This window comes from Podarcis liolepis (genome assembly GCF_965112155.1).
Source record: "Podarcis liolepis genome assembly, chromosome: 9".
In the NCBI taxonomy this organism is placed as follows: Eukaryota; Metazoa; Chordata; class Lepidosauria; order Squamata; family Lacertidae; genus Podarcis; species Podarcis liolepis.
In genome coordinates, this window is record NC_139564.1 from 22,130,498 (window position 1) to 22,154,053 (window position 23,556).

At 45.3% G+C, this 23,556-nt stretch overlaps 1 protein-coding gene and 1 long non-coding RNA gene across 2 annotated transcripts in view; one reads left to right on the forward strand and one right to left on the reverse strand.

Moving 5' to 3' along the window:
- Positions 1-23,556, reverse strand: part of MANBA (mannosidase beta) — a 69,231-nt gene that overhangs the window by 40,211 nt on the left and 5,464 nt on the right. The window contains exons 3-6 of the mRNA XM_083459210.1: positions 10,100-10,194; positions 9,237-9,342; positions 7,152-7,322; positions 827-950 (exon numbers count right to left, since the gene is read on the reverse strand). Of these exons, the coding sequence (XP_083315336.1) occupies positions 827-950; positions 7,152-7,322; positions 9,237-9,342; positions 10,100-10,194 (496 nt within the window). The remainder of the gene's footprint in view (positions 1-826; positions 951-7,151; positions 7,323-9,236; positions 9,343-10,099; positions 10,195-23,556) is intronic.
- Positions 1,479-3,385, forward strand: LOC310686175. Its single transcript, XR_014515740.1, has 2 exons — positions 1,479-1,573; positions 1,890-3,385. It is a non-coding gene; the product is annotated as an uncharacterized lncRNA (long non-coding RNA).

The following is a 23,556-nucleotide window of genomic DNA, read 5'->3' on the forward strand; positions in this document are numbered from 1 at the left end:
ATTCCTGCAGCTAAAGACTACTACTTCCTGGTTCTATGCAGCCCCTGCATTTACAGGGGCCTTTGTTTCTTCAAAAGACTGCCATAGGATGGCCAATCTTATCTGTAGTTTGCTATGAGCACAGATCAGAAAAACCTTCACCAAACTATTGGACTCCTGGGGAAAGGGACCCTTCAAGATAGGGGAGAGGATCTGATAAACAAGAGAAAAAGAATCTGTTCCAGACATGAGGAGCCAGATGAGAGAAGGTGCACAAAGAATAGAAGATGGAGACAAAGTGCAGAGATGGTGGCCGCGTTTCTATGTAACAGAGGCGAGAGGGAGAAGTGTTAATTGGAAATGAGCAGGAAAAATCTCAGCCCGAGAGCCCTGAAAGAGCAATATTTCTCAACCTAAGTGGATGTGGACACAAACAATCCCCTGGATAGGAAGGGACCCATGTTAACAGCAGGATAGAATGTATTTAAATTAAAAATAAATAAATTGGGAGGACAGATGTGTTCAGGAGCTTCAAAATAAATAAGACTGGAAATTCACGCCCTTCATGGCACAGAGATGCAATTGTAGGGAATGCAAGGAAGAGCGTGATGCAGTGAGAAAGAATAATGTGTCTTGCAGAGGATTTCTGGACTAGGAAAGAACAGATGATGCCCCTGTGTCATATGCTGAAATTACTCCAGTGTGTTATTGATCTATGCTTTTGTATCTTTTGTAGGGGGGAGAACCTAGTGCAAACCTTTCAACCATTGTTTATTACGTGGAAGGATTCCATCCCCCGGGATCAATTTTTTTCTGATTCATTCTACAGTTAAAGGACAAGACTTACCATACTGAGGAGTCACCGAGAAATAAAGCAGGCGGCAAAGATTATATGCTTCAATCCTGACATCCTTCCAAATGCCCTGAGTAGGGAAAGAGGGGCCCCAGTCCCAGCTAAATGAGCACTGCTCCTGGAATTAAACACAAAGGCAGGTTGCTTCACGGAAAGGTTGCTTTCCTATGCAGAGGAATCATAGAATCATAGAGTTGGAAGAGACCACAAGGGCCATCGAGTCCAACCCCCTGCCAAGCAGGAAACACCATCAGAGCACTCCTGACATATGGTTGTCAAGCCTCTGCTTAAAGACCTCCAAAGGAGGAGACTCCACCACACTCCTTGGCAGCAAATCCCACTGTCGAACAGCTCTTACTGTCAGGAAGTTCTTCCTAATGGAAGTGGAATCTTCTTTCTTGTAGTTTGGATCCATTGCTCCTTGTCTGCTTCTCTGGAGCAGCAGAAAACAACCTTTCTTCCTCCTCTATATGACATCCTTTTATATATTTGAACATGGCTATCATATCACCCCTTAACCTCCTCTTCTCCAGGCTAATCATGCCCAGCACCCTTAGCCATTCCTCATAAGGCATCGTTTCCAGGCCTTTGACCATTTTGGTTGCCCTCCTCTGGACACGTTCCAGTTTGTCAGTGTCCTTCTTCTTCCTCAACTTCGAGAAGAGAGGCTGTGTTTGCCACCAGGCGAATTGCTGTTTCCACTTGCCTTGCCCTACCCTCCAACCCTAGAAGACTCCACAGGTGAGCTACTCCCAGAGGAAGAACTGTAAGGAGACTTTCCAGCCTTTTAGGTTGACATGTAAAAGACTAGGAGGGGGAGAATGTTCAATACGGATGCTATCTGCTTTGGGGCTATTTTTTGACTCGACGTTACTGGGTACTTTCACTTGACCTGTTGGTTAAATGAACACTTGCGGTTTTTTAGCAATACGTTGCAGCAATATTATATTTTTATATATAACAGTATTGTATATGCATCATTACTGTGTTTAGATTTTTTTGAGAGCTGGGTTCAAATCCTCACTGTCACGAAACTCACTGTGTGTCCTTTGGCCAGTCACTGTCTCTCAGCCTGGCCTATTTTACAGGGTCATTGTGAGGACAAAATGAGCAGGGGGAGAAGAATCATGTATGCTATCTTGAGCTCCTTGGAGGAAAAGTGGTAAGCACATAAAAATAATATGAATATGATTAATAATAACAATAACAACAAATAAAAATAAATAGATGCCGTATGTAAATAAATTGAGCATGACTGTGACAGAATGAGCTGAAACCATGGAAAGCAGTTTCTGTATGGCTGGGTAGTGCATCAGGTTATCACAGAGTCAGTCCCACATACACCAGCAGCTTTGAGTAAAATGATATGCAAGCTATGTGGATAGCATAGAGCTGAGCTATGAAAGTTAGCTTTGGTTCATGTTAAGATTTCCAGGGTGGTGTCTAGGGCAAAACAAGTTGTTGACCACAGCTTGAAGACATGTCTTGACTTGACCTCAGAACTACCCACCATGGAGATGTACATACAATAGATCTCGTTAAAGTTTTGCATAGTGACCTACAGATCTAAATTTGTAATCCTAATAACTGGCAGCTGAGCCTTACTAATTTTGGCAACCCACACTGCACTCGCCTAGCTCCTTCTCCGTATCCCAGGGAATCGGCTTGCCTGCCAACGTATCAAGTTACAAGGAGTGTAAACCAGGCAATGCACCTATTTCTAGGTTATTAACACTAGCGACATTCATTTCTTAGAAAACAGCCCTCTCAAAATGGAAAGATCTGTTTACTTCACCACTAACACTGATGGGCGGCCATTCTTCAGGTCTGAACAAGCTATTGTTAAAGATGAGACAAGGGCAATCTCAGACCTAATTTACAGGTTTCAGGGTAACTTAAGTTCATGAATTTAAATGGCTCTGCTCTGAGAAAAATTTAGCTGAATACAGCCCAGAGACTTAAGACACCTTAAAGACTAACTGTTAAGTCCGCACATGGTGATTATGGCATGTTCTCCATGGGGAAATTAGGTGATAAAGTCATTGTGTGCAGACTTTACAATTTCAGAAATAAAAAGTGTGAAGCAAGCTTTCAAGTGCCATTAAGAAAAAGTTTCCAGAATAATATATATCTATATCCATCAGATTCCCATGAAGGGCAAGTCCTCCAGTTTTCCTCTGACACTCACCAGCTTCTGATGGATATATGCCATGCATTTGGGGGACCAGTAACACAGACTCCCCCAGAAATCTCATTGATAGGGCAGTAACCACCCTGGAATCTTTTTGGTGAAGAGCAGTTTAAAATGTTTTTTAAATAAAAGTAAAATAGAGGTGGTAATTTGTGAATGGGAGGGAGATAACATGGCTCACAGCTGTTTTTTGTCGTTGAAATACACAGCAGACGTCTGATCTCCCAGGAGACCAAGAGATGTGACGATAGACTGCTCTGCCTCCTTTCTTTTAGCAAATGTTTTGTGCCACTGGGGAAGTGGTAATTCTGTATTGATTTGTTTTGGATGTTGTATGTGATGCCAATATAAGGTTCTACGAGGCTCACAGCTCAATCCCACAACTGAACAGGCCAGGACTGAATCATGTGCCAGTATCATGGGCAGGGGTCACCCAACTTGGTCCAATGATGTCGTAGCAGGATGCTATTGGACACTGCCTCCCCAAAGGCACTCAGCTGAAATACTGACACAGTGCAGCCACAACACGCCTCCTTTCTTTTTCAACTTTGCTCTCCTACTCTGGGGTACAACCATAGCCAAGTGATGGAGCATCTCCTTTGCATAGCAGCAGGCTCCAGGTTCAATCCCCAACATCTCCAGATGGGGCTGGATATGCCCCATCTGAAACCTTGGGAGAGACGCTGCCAGTCCGTGCAGACAACACTGATCTATATGGACCCATGGACTCACTTGGGATGAGGCAGCTTCCTATGTTGCTATGCCCTCTTTCAATTCTATGTACAGAAGCTGACCAGAATAGCGCTGGAATATTATTTTAATACTGGCAGCAGGGCAGCATCCTGCACTGCATCTGAAGACCACAGGCTATCCTAGGGGCTGCTAGAGGAGGCCACATGGCACATATGTTCTCCCACATCTTGCCACCACTGATGCTCACCTCCTGGTATCTGCTGTCTGAGGTAGTCATCTCACTCTACCTAATGTCAAAACTGGTCCTGATGCTACCCCCGATCTATGGCCTCTCTTGCATGTGCGTTGACCCACGTTCCTTACAAAAGGCACGTGTAGTTGCTGTTGTGCTCCTGTGTCGTTTGTGGGCTTCCCATGGGCATCTGGCTGGCCACTGGGAGGCTAGATGGGCCACTGGCCTGATTCAGCAGACTCTTCTTGCGTTCTTATGATAAAAGTGTGATATGGGGAGGGGACCACGAAGAAGAAACCTCCCAGCGGAAACATCTCAATCCATATTCCAGCATGACCGCGAATTTCCTTCAAGGATCCAACTCTCTTTTTTTAAAAGAAGTTCTTGTCATAAACATGTGCACAGCCCAGCACTATGCCAAAGCCACTCTCGCAGCATCTTCTGCTCTAAAAATAGGACTACAGCTGTTGCAAGTTGTTTTTCAGCCCCGCACCAATTTCTAACCAACCCAAGAGAGATACAACATTCTAGATTAGAGCAGAACGATGACCCCCGCCATGTTTTAACTAACTGCTGTTACAGAAACAGCTCCTTTTTCGCAGCCTACTTAAAGATCCAATTTGGGCGTGGGCAACCTTTTCTTGTGGTTGTTGAGGGCTGAATTATTCTGCCACATCCCTTCTCCCACTTCCCCCCCTCATGAGATGAGGCCAAGGGCTGCCAGTTGCCCACCTCTGATCTAATTTAATAGCAGCATTTATATTGTATGGGGAACCTTTGCCCCTGCTGATGTTGCTGAACTACAACTCCCATGGGCCATGTTTGCTGGGGCTGATGGGGGTTGTAGTTCAGCAACATCTGGAAGACCACAGGTTCCCCACACCTGATTTATATACCGTATTTTTCGCCCTATAGGACGCACTGGCCCATAGGACGCACCTAGATTTGGGGGGGGGAATAAAGGGGGGGAAATTATTTCCCCCTTCCCCAGGCGCGGGGCCCCCAGAACAGGACCCAGAACGATGCCAAAGCTGCATGCAGCTTTGGCATGGCTCTGGGAGTTTGCGGGGCTGGAGGAGGGGGAAGCCCTCCGCCAGCTTTCTAACCAAGTCGGGGGACAGCGGGAAAGGCGCGCTGCGCCTCCCGCTGTCCCCCAGTTTGCAGGGCTGGCGACGGGGAGGAGCAGGCTTCTCCCCCCGCCAGCCTTCTAACCAAGTCGGGGGACAGCAGGAAAGGCGCAGCGTGCCTCCCGCTGTCTCCTGAGTTTGCGGGGCTGGCGGTGGGGCTCTCCTGAAGCCTGCATTCGCCCCATAGGACGCACACACATTTCCCCTTCATTTTTGGAGGGGGAAAAGTGCATCCTATAGGGCGAAAAATACGGTAATAAGTTTACATTCACAACCAAGTTTCTTTCTGTCTTATTTGTAATTACAATGTTCCCTTCCCCTGACTAACAGGGTTCATCATTGCCAAGAGAGAAGATACTATATAAGGGATGTTATATCTCAACTGTAACAGCTTAAATAACATCACAGTCAAAATAGCAGATGTTCCTTCTTAACGCAAAAGCTGTGGCCCTAAAACACATTTGCTATTGGACTTAAACATGCATAGGATTGCTCTGTCCAATCACCTCAGAGCAGAAAATACAACAGTAATTTGTATTAAATTCCTGGCTCCCATTATTGCAGTGCTTAAAAGCTTTCTGCTGATGTGTCCAAACAGACCCAGCTCCCCTTCACAACAGCTTAATGAGATGCGGCTTCTTATTAGCTAATGCTTCCCAGAGCTGTCAGAGCTGCACAATGTAAGTAGCTCAGCACATGAGAAACAGCAAACGCGCAGAAAGCTGCTTGGCTAAGATGCCTCATAACCCTGCCAGCATATTCTGGCGCTTCTCAGAGCTAACTCTGGTCTCTCCCGCTTTGCTAAATTCCCTGGATGGATGCAGCCACAGGGAACAATTGTAGCCGGAACTTCTCCTGTGAAGCTGCCAACATGGTGCCGTGTTCAGCATGGTCCAGGGGTTACTAGATTCCTGCCCCCTTCAGCCCCGTCATCACGGCCAATGGTCAGGGATGAGGGAACCTGTCAACCAGCTACTTCTGTCATCCAGCAACCATGCTGGCTGCTCCTGCACCTAGATCCTTCTTGCTCAGAAACATCTATTCCAAGGAGTATTTCCTGGGACAAGTTTCCAAAGCGTGGGGTCTCACCTATTTATAACAATTTACTTGTTCTCCAGTTATTAGTCTGTTTGCTACCAAACTTGCATAAAAACAGCTTTTAAACGTTTATACATACAGTCGTAGATTGGATCCTGAACGCCTTGGTACTCAGACATTTTGGCTCCCAAATGCTGCAAACCCAGAAATGAGTGTTCCAGTTTGCAAACATTCTTTGGAACCCGAGCGTCCGACGGGGCTTCCGCAGATTCCGATTGGCTGCAGGAGCTTCCTGCAGCCAATCAGAAGCCGTGCTTTAGTTTCCAAATGTCTTGGAAGTCGAACGGACTTCCGGAATAGATTCTGTTCGACTTCCAAGGTACGACTGTATATATATTTCTCAATAAAATTAATCAGGCTGCTTCCTGTTTTATATTGGTATCAATACATTACATTGCATTTTAAAATATTACAAGATTCCTCTACTCAGCAATGTGATTGTATACACACAGAAATATACATACACACACCCCATATGTGAGAAATACCATATTTTTCGCACCATAACACTCACTTTTTTCCTCCTAGAAAGTAAGGGGAAATGTCTGTGCATGTTATGGAGCGAATGCCTGCGGGTGGCGGGGGGGATATGCTGCAGTCGTGAGCAGAGGATCCATGGTTCCCCTTCCTTCCCTCCTCCGTGGTTACAAAGCATGGATCCACATGGATCCTCAGGATTTTTGCATTGGGCTACTCCAAACTCACTGTCAGATCACATGTCTGTGGCCACAGCATGAACCACAAAAATCATATATCCACTATTTCGTTTAGAATATTTTTTTCCTTGTTTTCCTCTTCTAAAAACTACATGCGTGTTATGGTCTGGTGCGTGTTATAGAGCGAAAAATACGGTATATATTTTTAAAGGGGGTGGTCCAATTACCTAACAAGGCCCATGTTTCAAGATTCCCGTGATTATATCACCATAATTTCTAACTGGATAATTTCTAAAATAATTTCATGCACATAGCTATTTACCTTTCTGATGAAGTTAACGTGACATTGTCCTTTCTGTACAGGTGGAGGGCATTCCGGAGGCACCTTGTATGCTTGGTGATTTTTACTCTGCTCTGCAGCATACCAAACAGCCGAGACAAAATTAACATGAATTGCATTGACCTCCTTGATCACATCGGTAATATCAAAGCTCTGAAGCAGGGAAAGATGGGGAAAGTATGCATTATAGACTCTGTCTATTTAAGAATCTGAAACGCAGCATCCTTGAGGCATTGATTCAGTCACCCTGGGCTCTGGCTCAAACATTGCTTTCTTCACTTACAGGAGCAGTCTACCTGAGTGAGTGAGCAATGTAATAAATTTATGAAGTGAGTCCTCAGGAATCACCGCTATGGTCATTTCTGCAAAACTTTAAAGCTCTAAATGGTACTTCAGAGACTGTGGAAGTTCCAACAGCTGCGGAGATCCCTGAGACTGCAGGTCATGGGGTCACACAACTACAGTAGTCCTCTGAACAAAGAAAGCAAGTGAAGGTATGATCAGAGCCAACCTTACCCTACCATACATTTACAACTTGCAGCCAACTTGCAGCCAACCACCAAGCCAGCCTCAGCCCCACCAGCCATGCAAGCGTTCAGAAACTGATATACCACCTGAAACTGCAATAACAGACCAGTTGCCTAGAAGCCACAACACAAGGCTGATGTGCTGCATTGAGCTGTTGGGTCTCAGGTGGTCTTGACCTGGTTTTACTTAGCAGCACATTGTGCAATGACACACAATGGCTTTGTACACTATGACCTTGTAAGCCAAACTATAACTTACCATGACTTGCACGAACGTGCTGGCTCCAAGAGAAGACCTTGCACCCAATTTGCTCTTTCCTGGTCCTGTTAGAACAATGTGGCACAGAAGCTAAGCTAAGCCAAGCCAAAGTTTGGCTCAGAGTGTCATCTGACTCCTCCTTAACCACAATCTGCAACTCTGGCTAAGCTGTCGCACTATGTTAAAAGGACAAGGGAGGAGCAAAATGGGTATGAGCTCCTCTCCAAGTCTCAGCAAAGTTTGGCCACTGTGAGACCTGGTTATCCTCACCAGACAGACTCAAAAGAGCATGGAGGTCTTGCTATGCATTTTGATTACTTATGTACATTTTTAATGACGTATGTAATCTATGCTCTTTCTATGTCAAGTATTCATGTATGTTCTGCCTTCATCAAAAGCCTTAAATGCTTCCAAGTACAGTGGTACTTAATTCGTTCTGGAGGTCCGTACTTAACCTGAAACTGTTCTTAACCTGAAGAACCACTTTAGCTAATGGGGCCCCCTGCTGCTACCACGCTGCCGGAGCACGATTTCTGTTCTCATCCTGAAGCAAAGTTCTTAACCTGAAGTACTATTTCTGGGTTAGCGGAGTCTGTAACCTGAAGCGTATGTAACCTGAGGTACCACTGTATAAACTTTATTCCTTTTCTTCATATGCTGCCTCTGCACTTCTACAATACTGTCCTCAAACGTATACTAGTCCTGAATGTCCTAAAAGTAGTATGATCAGTCGTGAACAATGTGAATGAGGGATGATTGTTTAGTTTAGAAAAGAACACTCTGCTACTATTATATATATATATATGTGCTGGAAGGCACCCAGAGTGGCTGGGGCAACCCAGTCAGATGGGTGGAGTACAAATAATAAATTATTATTGTAACAGGCAATGTCGGCTTCACTGCAAAGTTTGGTATTTCAACAGTGGGAAACAAGCCTAGCCGAACGCTGTGTGAGTGGAGTTTTACTTGCACAATGGGATTTCTCCTTCCTCCCATGAAACCCCAAAATCTCCTTTGGAGAGCACCCAAACCCTCTGGGGCAGATGTTCAGGGTGTACAGAAGGCTTGGGATAAGGGAGAGAAGAAGAGGAAAGGGAAATCCCATTGCACAAATCCAACAGCAGCACCAGATACAGCCCATACTTTTTTAAAAAGAAAAAAGGTACTACCAGATTTCAGGTGACTAAGCCTAGATGCTGCCAAGGCTTAAAGACAATTGAAACTGGGAGAAATCAAATCACTTTGCCCAAACACGTAATATATAAATTTGAGAATACTCACGTATCTGTTGAACATGTTGTCCGTCCTCCCAACAGTGACATTATTGACCACAATCTGTGCTACTGTATCCACCCCATCAAAAACCAAACTCACTTTTTGCCATTTCCTACAAAAAGAGAACAGAACACACATTAGGGAACCCACTGTGCCTTAATGATCTGGTGTAGATGAAACATGGCTGAAAAATCCAAAGTCATCATTAGGAACATGCATGCCCTGCCTCATTCCTAGAAATTCCGTCTAGCCTTCCCTTGTCTTTCCTTCAGCACTGACTTGTTAACCACGATTGATACAGTGGTACCTCGGGTTACAGACACTTCAGGTTTAGACTCTTCAGGTTACAGACTCTGCTAACCCAGAAATAGTACCTCGGGTTAAGAACTTTACCTCAGGATGAGAACAGAAATCATGCGCTAGCCGCGTGGCGGCAACAGGAGGCCCCATTAGCTAAAATGGTACCTCAGGTTAAGGACAGTTTCAGGTTAAGAATGGACCTCCGGAATGAATTAAGTTCTTAACCCGAGGTACCACTGTGCTCAACAAAATTTCCAGCTAGATCACAAGTTGGAAACTTAGATTTGAAATGAGTTTGCAAATGACGAGAACCCTGTGGTTAGTATAAAGTGTGGCAAACCTACAGCTAAACCCTGGATGTGTCAAGGAAAAGGATGACACTAGAAAAATGAGAGCAACTGAGAAGGGACCCAGCCTAACATGCACACAGACCTAGACCTACAAAACCCACATTGACAAATGATTTGAGCAACATCCATTTCTAGTCTGCTCCAGGGACTAACTCCCAGGTAAGTGTGCTTAGGAGTACAGCCTAAATCTTTGTATCATAACTTCTGCCATTTTCATACCTGATATCAAAGGGAGTTTTGAAATCTCTGCTGTATGTCCAGTTATCCAAGGATATCCATGCGTAGGCCAGGTCATTAAATCTGTGATAAGGATCCTATTGATGGACCACACAAAATATTTTTTTTAAAACTGATTGTTAAAAGGTACCATTGCAATATATATATATGGACACACTACTGTTAAGGGTATTAGGGTTTGAAACATGCAGGGAAGGGACTCTGAACCTCTCTGCTGAGCATCTAAGTGAAGCCACTAGATGCTCAAGCCAGAATGGTCTTTTCCTGCTTTTCCAACAGGGAATCCTCTGCTGTTCAGCAATACCAAACTTTGCAATGAAACTAACATCTATAATGGAGGCAGATTATTACCTATAAACTTTTATCAGGATTGTACATAGCTTGTTGATTCATTCCCATGAAATGGTACAGGACATTTGCAGAATGTCTACTATTCATTCATATTCCCCCCCCCCCTCCTCTCTCTTTTCATTTTTCCACTCCAACCTCACCACAGTATTCTCTTCATCTAAGCCAACTCTCAAAAGCAAGTATTAAATAAAGAAGGGTTCATCTCCCTTATCAAAGCTGAAAGGCGGGGCATTAATAAGGAAAGAGTTGGGAAATACACACTCGGTGAATCCCAATATTTTAATCCTCATTATGCCAGCATTTGAACTCTGGAGAACAAGTACAATTTTTGCCTGAAAACAATTAATGAAGATAGCCTGAGTTTTGAAAAAAGGGGGAGGGGAAGAAAACATTTAGCCAACCCACGTATGTGAGAGAGTGATGCATATTTTAGTGAGCCTATGCTAAATATAACCTCTTTACCGGAATATTTAGCACTACTGTAGGAACTAAGGAGGCAGAAATCGTTCTCTTCAGTATGTGTGTTTGTGTATGGGTGTGTATTAGAGATATTTTCAGAATGACTGCACTGTCATCTGCATAGCAGGTTAATATTTAATTGTATCTACAGCTACTTAATTCCTCCCAGACAATTCACAGGGGAATGAGGATTATATATACTAATCTTTGGGTTTGTTTTTTTGAAGGCTAAAAGGCAGAGAAAGCTTTTAGAGTGTTCATTCCCCAAACCTTTTGCCAACCAGAGAGGATCACTAGTGTGCTATAAGAAACAAATTAAAACACCCACTTTGAAGACAACTGCTGAAAAGCAGACTGTAGTTTTGCCAAAGGGGAAAATATATGAAAGGCTCTTGTGAAATTTGGGGCCTGCCTCTTTCAAAAAAAGCCTGTAGTAGGGCAGGTAAATCCTTCTGTCTGTATCAGAAGTGATTGTGTCATCCTGCCTTCATCTCTGCAAGAGCAACTGGCTGCTCTGGGTATGCATCTTCCTACTATTTCCCTCATATTTAATTCAGAAAAGCAGTACCTCACATATGCACAATGCCATTTTAAAATCACAGAGCTGAGAAGCTCGTAGGAACAGAATGGGCTCAATAGTCTAAAGCTCAAATCACAAAGCAGAGCACCATCCAGATCAGCGTGGATGGTGCAAGCAGAGATCAGGTATACCACACTAATAATAATGTAGGCTGGATCCTTCCTCCCCACCCCCAACCCCAATGGGCCAACTTTGATGGGTACGCCAGGCTGCTCACCTGTTGGCTGCCTGATGTCATCACATGCGGTCCTTTGAAAAGGCAGCTTGAGGGCTATCCCCCTCTTTTAATACAGTGGTACCTCTGGATGCAAACGGGATCCGTTCCAGAGCCCCGTTCGCATCCTGAAGCAAATGCAACCAGCATCTGCGGGTCGTGATTCGCAGCTTCCGCGCATGCGTGTGATGTCATTTTGAGCGTCTGCGCAACTGGCAAAACCCGGAAGTAATGCGCTCCGTTATTTCCAGGTCGCCGCAGAGAGTAACCTGAAAACGCTCAACCTGAAGCACATTTAACCCGAGGTATAAATGTGATATCCGAGGTATCTGAAGGACTATTTCATTTTTATATTTTGTTGGAAGCCACTGGCTGGGGAAACCCAGCCAGATGGGCAGGATATAAATAAGTTGTTGTTGTTGTTGTTGTTGTTGTTTGATTGCAAACAGACCTCAGAGTAATGGCTCTTAGCACCCCTTAGCTGCCCTAGGGAGTTCCTGATGGGGCACTCCCTGGGGCAGCTGATCCCAATGGGGTTCCCTGTCAGCCCTGATCAGCTGAATGGCACTGAGGGGGAGCTCCATTTGCAAAGGAACAATTGTGCACTCCTTTAAAGCCATGTCTCTACCCAGCTTCCCATATTGACGTCAGGGATGGGGAAGGTAGGCATGGACTGGGGAAAATGGCCTCATGGGGCAAATTAGGACTCTTGCTGGGCCTAGTTAGGCCTGTGAGCCAAAGGCTGCCCACTGATGGGTTAAGGAACCACATTAAGACTGCTTACTACCACATTCATAAATCGGGATAAGTACCTATCTCTTTGTCTCGCCAACACATTACTGCGCCGCATCAAGTACAAGAACCGAGTGCCTGTCTTGAGATCGCTGCCAACAGAGATACCACTGAGCCCAGAGCAATTCTCATGTTACCACATAGCGTCAGTTGCTGTGAGGTAAAATTTGTTGTGCTGTGGTTTGATGCCAGATCCCCCAGAGAAAGAGCTAAGGCTGGAGCCTCATAGATAGAGTCAAGTGAGCAACTTGTTCCAGCAGAGGACTGAGATCTTTTAGGACATAGGTGTATTTCCCAGAGCCTCTGGGACCAATATCAAATGTTTACCTTTAACGTGTAACAGGAAAAACAGTGCTGGGGTTAGGGCTGTTACACAGTAAATGAATGTTAGTTGATTAATCAATTAGATGGACATAAATGTGCAAATGAACTGAAAAAACCACAATGGGTTGTACTCAATGAAGTCTACTACCACTGGAATGAATGAATCTAAGTTAGTCATTGTGTCAATTAATTCCCATGGGTGTACTCTGAGCAGGACTAGTGTTGAATGCCTCCCATAGGTTCTGAAGCAAAAAGCACATTGTCATTGCTTTTGGATGATGCAAAAATTTCTTTCAGAAAGTACCATCTTACAATACAGAGGGCAGAATGCCTCTTTGCATGACCTCTTTCCATAGTTTTTGTAAGAAATAATTTTTGTTAAATTATTTTCCTAAAAATGAAACTTTAGTGTTAAGGTAATCCAGTCCACGTTATGTCTCCCAGTCCACCAGAGCCTGGAGCAGTTCCAAAGAGGACTTCAGATTTTCTCATGCCTAACATGTTGAAAAGGGTGCCTCTCATATAGTTTTATTTTCGTCATTTATATTGAATTCTCTGCATTCCTGCTTTTATTTATTTTTAATATTCCTTTATATTCCTCCTTTTGTGTTGCATTGTTGTCTTACTTAATATTGTTTACTGATTTGTGCTATAGGACACTTAAAGAGATTTTCAAATATTAAGTAGCCTATAAATACTTTCAATTAATTAATAAAAATAATAATACAATTTGTTCTAAGTAAAGTGGTTTGATTGCCACACAGCATGTAAAGATTACATCTTACAATTGTCTCGTTTCAAAAGGAAACCCCACTGTCGGGTTCACTGCAGAACCCTTTTCAGTCAACAAGAAAGGCTTCTATTTTAAGTAGCCCTTCCTTGGAGCCCTATCTCCACTTGAGAGGCACAGTGGGGCTTTTTTGGAGGCTGTTCAGCCTCCCTGCCTAACAACTGGTGCACAGAGTAGCGCAGCAGCTCCTCTGTCTCACAAGGAGATCCTTCCTGGGTGAGGACTGCAGGGCCTGCTCCCTTCCAGGGCCTTCTCCAACTGGCCCAGGGGGTGTGGCCCAGGCCCTTATTTGGAACAAACTTTTGGGGAAGCTGGGAAGTGTTCTGCAATTGCTTCCCTGTTCCAATGTGTTTTAAAATGTCCTCAAGCAGTCGGTGGCAATTTAAATTTGTATTTCTTTTTTTCCTTTTTTCTCTTGCTGGGGGTGGGTGGGTGTAATGGATATTTGGTTGGGGATTAATTTTAGTGTAATTGTTCTGTTTTTGTTTTCTGTTGTTTTATTGGTTCTGTATAGTTTGTGTTTTGTTTTTAAGGGGCGGGATCAGGGCTGCCTGGGAGTAAGGCCCCAGCCAACACGATGGCTGGGACAAGTTCCACAGGAGGGGAAGCACTGGGACATCCGATCTCGGTGATCATGGGCAGGAGGCGGAGTTACGCTAAGACCAGACCCTGTCATTACCGAGGAGGCAGGTTTAGTCGTTGTTTGAAGACTATCCCTGCCTCCGGGTCTGGCCTTGACCAGATGGATACTGGAATCAACAGGGGAAACCCACATAACCTGAAGGTGTTGCTGTGTAATTCAATGGTGAATAAAACCACTGCCATCCACGACCTGATTGTGGATGGAGGATTTGACCTGGCTTGTGTGACAGAGACCTGGTTGAATGAGACAGATGGGCCCATCCTTGCTGCTGCTTGCCCACCAGGTTTCTCTTACGCACAGCAACCCAGGTCATGTGGGCGGGGAGGGGGGGTTGCAGTGATTTTTAGGAAGTCATTAGTCTGCACCAGGCGTCCTACTGGGAAGACCCAGTTTTCTGAGTGCATGTTCTGGAAGTTGGGCAATAGGGGCAGTACAGGATTCCTTTTGGTGTACCGACCTCCCCGCTGCACCAAGGATTCCCTGTCCGAGCTGCTTCAGGTCGTGGCGGATGTTCTCCTGGAGACACCTAGTTTGGTTGTCCTAGGGGATTTTAACATCCACGCCGACACGACCTTACAAGGGGCCGCTCGGGACTTCGTGGAAAGCATGGCCTCCATGGGGCTGTCCCTGAATAAGTTGGGCCCAACTCATAGTCATGGACATGCCTTAGACCTGGTATTCACCTCTAGCGACGTGGGTGATCTGACACTAAGTAAAAATGAAACCAAAGAAGTGCCATGGTCAGATCACTTCCTGGTGCAACTGGACTTCTCCGCGACCCTTCCCCTCTGCAGGGAGGTGGGACCAATTTGGATGGTCCGCCCCCGCCACTTAATGGATCCAAATGGTTTCCAGAGAGTGGTAGGGGATGCTTTATCCCATGTTGATGGCCTTTCAGCTGATTCCCTGGTGGCCCGCTGGAATGCGGAGTTAACCAGGGCTATCGACTGTCTGGCTCCGAAGCGCCCTCTCCGATTGCATGGAGCCCGGACAGCCCGGTGGTTTTCTTCGGAGCTGAGGGCGATGAAACAATTGCTGAGACGGCTAGAGCGTCGGTGGCAGAAAACTCACTCCGAATCTGACCGGACACAGGTTAGAGCTCAACGTCGAGCCTACCAAGTGGCGATAGCGACGGCGAAGAAGACTTTCTTCACCGCCTCTATTGCATCTGCAGAAAATAGTAGCAGGAGACTCTTTCAGGTGGTCCGCAATTTAACGGAACCACCTTTACCATCGGGGCCTTGTAAAGACCCCAAGATCTCCTGCAACGATTTTGCAAAGTTTTTTGCAGATAAAATCACTCATATTCGGAAGGAGCTAGACACCACCGTGGGAGCAGGGCTGGGGCGGGAGAGTGCTAGAGCCCTGTCTGGTCAAGTTGCATGGAATCAATTTCAATCCGTTACCCCTGAGGATGTGGACAGGCTGCTTGGACAAGTGAAACCAACCACCTGTCTCCTTGATCCTTGCCCATCCTGGCTTATAAAAGCTAGCCGGGAAGGGCTGGGCGATGGGCTCTGCGGGGTGGTGAACGCTTCCCTCTGTGAGGGAGCATTCCCAGATCCGCTGAAAGAGGCGGTCATTAAACCGCTTCTTAAAAAACCATCTTTAGACCCGGCCAGTATGGCCAACTATCGCCCAGTCTCAAATCTTCCATTCTTGGGCAAGGTGATTGAGCGTGTGGTTGCTGAACAACTCCAGGCACGCCTGGAGGATGCGGACCATTTGGATCCCTTCCAATCAGGGTTCAGGCCTCATCATGGGACTGAAACTGCCTTGGTCGCACTGGTTGATGATCTCCGGCGAGCTAGGGACAAAGGTGAGAGTTGTTTCCTAGTTCTGCTGGATCTCTCAGCGGCCTTTGATACAATCGACCATAACATCCTTCTGGACCGTCTAGAGGGGTTGGGAGCTGGGGGCACTGTTATACAGTGGTTTCGCTCCTTTCTCCTGGGCCGTGTTCAGAAAGTGGTGGTGGGGGATGAGTGTTCAGACCCTTGGGCCCTCACTTGTGGGGTGCCTCAGGGTTCCGTCCTCTCCCCCATGCTTTTTAACATCTATATGAAGCCGCTGGGAGAGATCATCAGGGGGTTTGGACTGGGTGTCCATCAATATGCAGATGATACCCAGCTCTACCTTTCTTTCAAATCAGAACCAGTGAAGGCGGTGAAGGTCCTGTGTGACTGCCTGGAGGCGGTTGGAGGATGGATGGCGGCTAATGGATTGAAGTTGAATCCTGACAAGACAGAAGTACTGTTTTTGGGGGACAGGGGGCGGGCTGGTGTGGAGGACTCCCTGGTCCTGAATGGGGTAACTGTGCCCCTGAAGGACCAGGTGCGTAGCCTGGGAGTCATTTTGGACTCACAGCTGTCCATGGAGGCACAGGTCAATTCTGTATCCAGGGCAGCTGTCTACCAACTCCACCTGGTACGCAGGCTGAGACCCTACCTGCCCGCTGACTGTCTGGCCAGAGTGGTGCATGCTCTAGTTATCTCCCGCTTGGACTACTGCAATGCGCTCTACGTGGGGCTACCTTTGAAGGTGACTCGGAAACTACAGCTAATCCAGAATGCGGCAGCTAGACTGGTGACTGGGGGCGGCCGCCGAGACCACATAACACCGGTCTTGAAAGACCTACATTGGCTCCCAGTACGTTTCCGAGCACAATTCAAAGTGTTGGTGTTGACCTTTAAAGCCCTAAACGGCTTCGGCCCAGTATACCTGAAGGAGCGTCTCCACCCCCATCGTTCTGCCCGGACACTGAGGTCCAGCGCCGAGGGCCTTCTGGCGGTTCCCTCATTGCGAGAAGCGAAGCTACAGGGAACCAGGCAGAGGGCCTTTTCGGTGGTGGCGCCCGCCCTGTGGAATGCCCTCCCATCGGATGTCAAGGTGATGGACAACTACCTGACATTCAGAAAACATATTAAGGCGGCCCTATTCAGGGAAGCTTTTAATGTATGATATTTTAGTGTTTTTTGGTTTCTGTGGAAGCCGCCCAGAGTGGCTGGGGAAACCCAGCCAGATGGGCGGGGTACAAATAATAAATTATTATTATTATTATTATTATTATTATTATTCCCAGAGCCCAAAGATGAAGTCCATGTCCTCTGGGGAGGGTCTCCTCGTGAGCCACCCAACATTTCCAGGCTCCTGGTGGCCTGCATTCACACAGTCACGCACAAGTGGGGAGCTTCTTCATCCCAAAGCTCAAACCACGATGGGTGACTTCCATGCTCAGGCTTTTGTTTCAGAAAGCACGCCCAACTTGTCTTGAGGGAAGGTATTATCGGTCAGAGCAGGGGTAGAAAATCTGCTTTACATGCGGGAAGTCTTGGGTTCCATTCCTGGCAACTCCAGGTTCAGCTGAGAGAGAACCAGGGGTGGAATCTTGCCAGTCTGTGCATTGACAATACAGTGGTACATCGGGTTACATATGCTTCAGGTTACAGACTCCACTAACCCAGAAATATTACCTCGGGTTAAGAACTTTGCTTCAGGATGAGAACAGGAATTGTGCTCCGGTGGCGCAGCGGCAGTGGGTGGCCCCATTAGCTAAAGTGGTGCTTCAGGTTAAGAACAGTTTCAGGTTAAGAACGGACCTCCAGAACAAATTAAGTTCTTAACCCAAGGTACCACGGTACTAAGCTAGCAGGACCAATTATCTGACTCAGGGTCAGGCAGTTTCCTGTGTTCTTGTGCTATGTCCCGAGCAGAGGAAGTTTCAGCTACGGTATTTCATGTGAGCCATCACTCACCGGAAGAACACAAAGCGTCATCTTTGCTTTCTCCCTAACAAACCACAACATACCAGAAGTGACAAAGCAGTTGCAGCAGCACGTTGCTCCTTCACAACAAACCTTCATGAGTTAGATATTTTAGCTGAAATTGTGGTGTTTAGCTTATTTTTTTAGTTGCTGGTTTTTTGTTTGGTTGGTTTTAGTTGCTGTTTTGTTAATAGTGTTTCATAGATTGCAATAGTTTTGCTAATGATTTGTTAATTACTTTATATGATCCATGCTGTATCTGCAATGTTCTGTTCTATCACGTTATTGTTCTTTATTGCTTGTAAGCTGCTTTGAGATTCATTTAAATGAAAAGTGGCACAGAAAAACAGTAGAGCAAAATCAAAGCCTGGTTTATTGTCAAGTACCAACACATGAAGCCTGCCTTATATTGAATCAGACAAAGAGTCCATAGAGCTCAGTATTCTGTATGGTGACTTGGCCACGACTCTCAAAGATTTTGGACAGGATCTCTCCCAGCCCTATCTGGAGATGGCAGGAATCGAACCTGGAACATACAAAGCAGATGTTCTGCCACTGAGCTACTACCCCCTCCCTGGCCAGTGAAGTAACAGTTGTGTAGTAAGATTTCAAGTTACCACATCTTGAAAGACAGCTAGAAAACAACACAGTTCAAAAAGGCTTTTTAATGCTCTATTATATTTAAGGTTTTGTCCTAATGAATCCTTTTGCTTTCTGATCAGTCAGCTTCCAGCTCAAGAGAACAAACTTGGCTGCCTTTATATCCAAGTGTATACAGAGTGAGAAAAAAATTAACCAATAGCAGTAACTGGAAAATGGTTTTCATATATCATAGAATGCGAGAAATGGTGGAGGGGGGGAGATTCAATTCGGGGGGGGGGGACATTCCAGTTCAGTCACTAGTCTGGAAAAATTTACACGAGCAGAAAATTTGAGTAATATTGCTCTCATTAATTCCTTTTTTTAGTGGAGATGATTGCAGCGTAATTAGCACGAGATCTGTGACTTGTGCTGCTTCCTGTTATTGTGTTGCTTCTTAGTACAACCTACAGCAGGGCTGGGAAAGCTCTGGCCCTCCAGATGTTGTTGCGCTCCAGTTTCCACTATTCCCGGCCAACATGACCAATGGTCAAGGGCTGGTTGGAGCTGCAAACCAGCAACGTCCAGAGGGCCACAGGTCCCCCACCTATAGCATGATAAGATGGTGAGGAGCTGGGAGAACACAGGGAGTTGATTGCACTATAAGAAAGTCAAGGAAAATTTGCCAAGTGTCAGATCTAAGTTGTAACAGCTTGTTTTTCATTATAAAACATCTCTTTTTTCCAAATATGTATTTGTTCAGCAGCCAGCATTCTGTTAATGTAAAGGAGGAACTGATGTTTAGATCACTTTTTGAGCCACTGTTTTTGTTAACTCAAAACTGACAGTTTCCCCACACGGATATGTATCAGGACTGAGCCATGGGTAGCTCTTAAATGGGGAGCCAGGAACAAGGGATTCATAGAATAATAGAATTTTAGAGTTGGCAGGGATCCTGAGGATCATCTATTCCAACCCCCTGCAATGTAGGAATCTTTCACCCAATGTGGGGCTCAGAAACTCTATCCAAGAGTCAACATGCCTCAGGGCCCAGAAAAACTCTCATTCACTGGGAAAAGTCCTAGTCCATATGGTCTATACAGGAAGACTTTATAGTCTTAAGACAGGTGGTGAACTTGGTATCATTATAATACAATTGCCAACATCCCTGGCCATTGACCATGCTGTCGGGGGGTGATGCGTGTTGGGAGTTCAACATTTAGAAGGCCACAGCTTCACCATCCCTCTGTGGAGAGCCCAAGGTCTTGCTGCCCAAAAAGATGCTTCAGGTTGTAATCTTGGTGTCTCACCATATAGGACAGCAGTTTTAGCAACACCAGCTCCTGGCACCATGCGCCCAAAACCATTGCTGCCAAGTGCACACCGAGCTCAGAAGAAATGTGTGACTTGTACTCACAGCTTTTAAATGAAGTTTCGGAAGCCAAAGGGAAGCGCAGCAGAATTTCCCATGGTAATACAGGTTTACTGTGCTCTAGAGAAAGTATGTATATTCATGTTTCATGGCAAGATGCTTGTTTAATGCTTTTGTTACTTTGGATATACTGTATTTACTCGAATGTAACACGCCATCAAATGCGCACCTCCATTTTCAAAACCTTGGAACCAAAAAAGGATTTGCTGGTGAATGTAAATGCGCCATCAAATCTGATGTGCACGCTAATTTCTGCAACGTAATTTGGCCCCCAAAAAGTGCTCATTACATTCGAGTAAATACAGTAGTACCTTGGTGCTCGAATGGCTTGGCTCCCGAACAAATAGGCTCCCAAATGCCACCAACCCGGAAGTGATTGTTCCAGTTTGAGAACGTTTTTCGGAAGCCGAACGCCCGTCGCAGCTTCCGATTGAGAGAAGGAAGCTCCCACAGCCAATCGGTAGCTATGCCTTGGTTTTCAAACCATTTCAGGAGTCGAACGGACTCCCGGAACGGATTAAGTTCGAGAACCAAGGTACCACTGTACGGTATTTCACAAGGCTGCTTGCATGGGGAAAACAAGTGCAACCAGCTGGGCGGCTTTGACAGTTCCAGGAAGGGAATCGGAAGGACAGGGAGAGCAGGAAGGCTTGATACAAGTTTCTGAAATGCACCCGATGAAGGGAGACTGCGATGAGGTTCTGGAAGTGGCTGTGGTGGGCAGAGACAGAACCAAACAGCAGGGAGGGACAGAATGGTTGTTAGGTGCAGCTGGAACTGGCAACCTGAAACACCAAAGACAACAATGTTGGCATTTTCCTATCACAAATAGCAGCAGGGTCTTTTAAAATTTGTTTTTCTGGTGACTTCTGTTTCAGTGTATCTGAAGAAGTGTGCATGCACACAAAAGTTCATACCAATAACAAACTTAGTTGGTCTCTAAGGTGCTACTGGAAGGATTTTTTTTATTTTGTTTTGACTATGGCACACCAACACGGCTACCTACTTGTAACTTGTTTTTTTATTTCGCAGTATATACAGGCAGCTCGGCATAGGGAAGTTTTTTTAATGTTTTGTTGTGTTTTTATACTTTGCTGGAAGCTGCCCAGAGTGGCTGGGGCAACAATAAAATTATTGTTGTTATTATGATGTAGGTCAACTAAGTTATTGCTGTTGTTTTTCCTGGCACAGAAGTCTAATGTGTTTAGAGTTACTGCACTCTCTAGAAGGGGTGGAGCACTAGGCCTGAGGTGGCGAGGGGGCCTGAATTTGGTCCTGTAGGCCTCACTGTCCAGCCCAGGCCAAGTCCTCCTTCCCAGGCCACACTCCTCACTTGCTCCACCCCAAGCCCTCCTTGAGTACTTCTGCCTGGCTGCAATGCGTCCTTGAACTGTGACATGGTCTCCAGCTTGCTGGATGGAGAGGTTTGTCTCTGTGGGCAGATGCACACACCATGCTTTTAAAGCATATCCAACACACATTTAACGCACATGTATTTGTTTGCAAGATAACTACTGAATTGTGAGTCATGCATGAGAGTGCTGGAGGTGAAATAGTTAAATAGGTTACCCAATCAGGACCCAGGGGGGTGGAGTCAGAGGGACTATAAAACCAGCTTTGGGAGGGGAAAAGGGAGGAGTTCATTAGGAGTTTGTTGCAAGTTGGGTGGTTGGTTGGAGTGAATTGGGATAGAGTCTGTTGGTAGGTTGAGTAGGTTGAGTTAGCGTAGCGAAATAAGCTGAGTTAGGAACAGTTAGGAGCCAGGAAGACAAGTAAATATCTGAAAGGTGGTTTAGTGAGTGAGAGCAGGTAGCGGAAGTTATAGGTCTGGATAGGCACCCCATGATTGTAATTGGCCGATACCGTTTATGAAACCACACGCTTGTTAAACTGCAATATAAATAAACAAAAGTTTATGTTCCAATTTAACCCTGACTGGACTCAGTATTGTACCAGGTAGGGCCTGGGTGGTGGCAGCGAGAAATAAAGTGGTGGCACAGGGATCAATAGACGGTGAAACATCTGGGGGACACTGTGTGATCACCACAATGCCTTCCATTAACATTGAAGAACACCTGCAAAAATACACTTGCATGCACTTTACATCTGTAAAAATGAACTACTGGGAAATTTAGGCCTTTGTGCTATTTCTAAGTTGTACAATGTTTCCTTTAATTGTTCTTAAAGTGTTTCTTCAAAATGAAGTATTAATGCTTGATTTGTATTTTTATATGATGTATAAATACTTCCATTTCTTTTAAAAAACCAACCTTATTCCTCTATACATCTGATTATATTACATGTTTAATACTATATATGCATTTTGATCCTATTTCCTGCTACTGTGCATTAATTAATTTGCTTAGCACTTAACACAAAGAGAGATAACTAGAATGAAGGTTTTTATAGAAAACAACTACTTTTCTGTGTGATGGAAATTTATATGTAGATATACAGAATAGCATTCAATAATTGTGGGCCATCACCTAAAGTCTGAACTGGCAGAGTCCAGTCACAGGTTGATCACCTCTATAAGTAACGACATGCATTGTAGGCCTACTTCAGTGACACCTGTTTTCCCCTTTGCCATTTAATGTACATGCAGAGAGAGAAAATATTTGCACCAAAAAGGGATAAATAAAATGTGGTAATAGCAAATGATCCAAAATAATCAAGCAGGGTTAAGCCATCTTGTTTTCTTCCACGGGTGAGATTCCTTTTGGGGTAATCTATCCAGAGCCACAACTATGGGTAGGGCCAGAGACAAAAGTGGACAGGCTTGGAGGCAATACCAACCCCTTTCCTCCCATTTTCCCCTCCTAGTTGCCCAGATAAAATAAAGCTATGGGCTGCAAGAAATTGGTGCAAGGGTCACATGCAGCCCCAGGGTTTGCGCAGCTCTGCACTTAGTTATCTGAAAATATTATCATCATAAATGGTCATAATGGAATGAAAGGAAAAGGCTGAAGTGGGAAACAGAGAACATAATGATTTGACCAACCCGTTTTGCTTCACACTCAGGTCTAGTGCATCACCATGCTACGGACCTACATATCCAATTGTTTTTGAGCTAGTTTTCACCATTGTCTTAGTTGTTGCTCCCTGCTGACCTCTGGTTGCAACACACACACCTATTCTCCTGGGAAGACCCACTGAAACTAATGGGAAGTGTGCAAAAACATGGTAGTGATTTTGCTCTGCTGAGCTGCTCCTGCTCTTTTCAATAAGACAGGCTTTGGGTACAGATACTTTTGGATACTTTTTGGATACAGATACTTTGGATACAGATACTTTGGATACAGATCAGGCATAGGCAAACTCAGCCCTCCTGATGTTTTGGGACTACAATTCCCATCATCCCTGACCACTGGTCATTTAGCTAGGGATGATGGGAGTTGTGGTCCCAAAACATCTGGAGGGCAGAGTTTGCCTATGCCTAGTCTAGGTAACCAGCAGGGCTCTTCCTATGCTCCAATGAAGAAGAGCACTGCACACTGCAACTTTTTGCTTC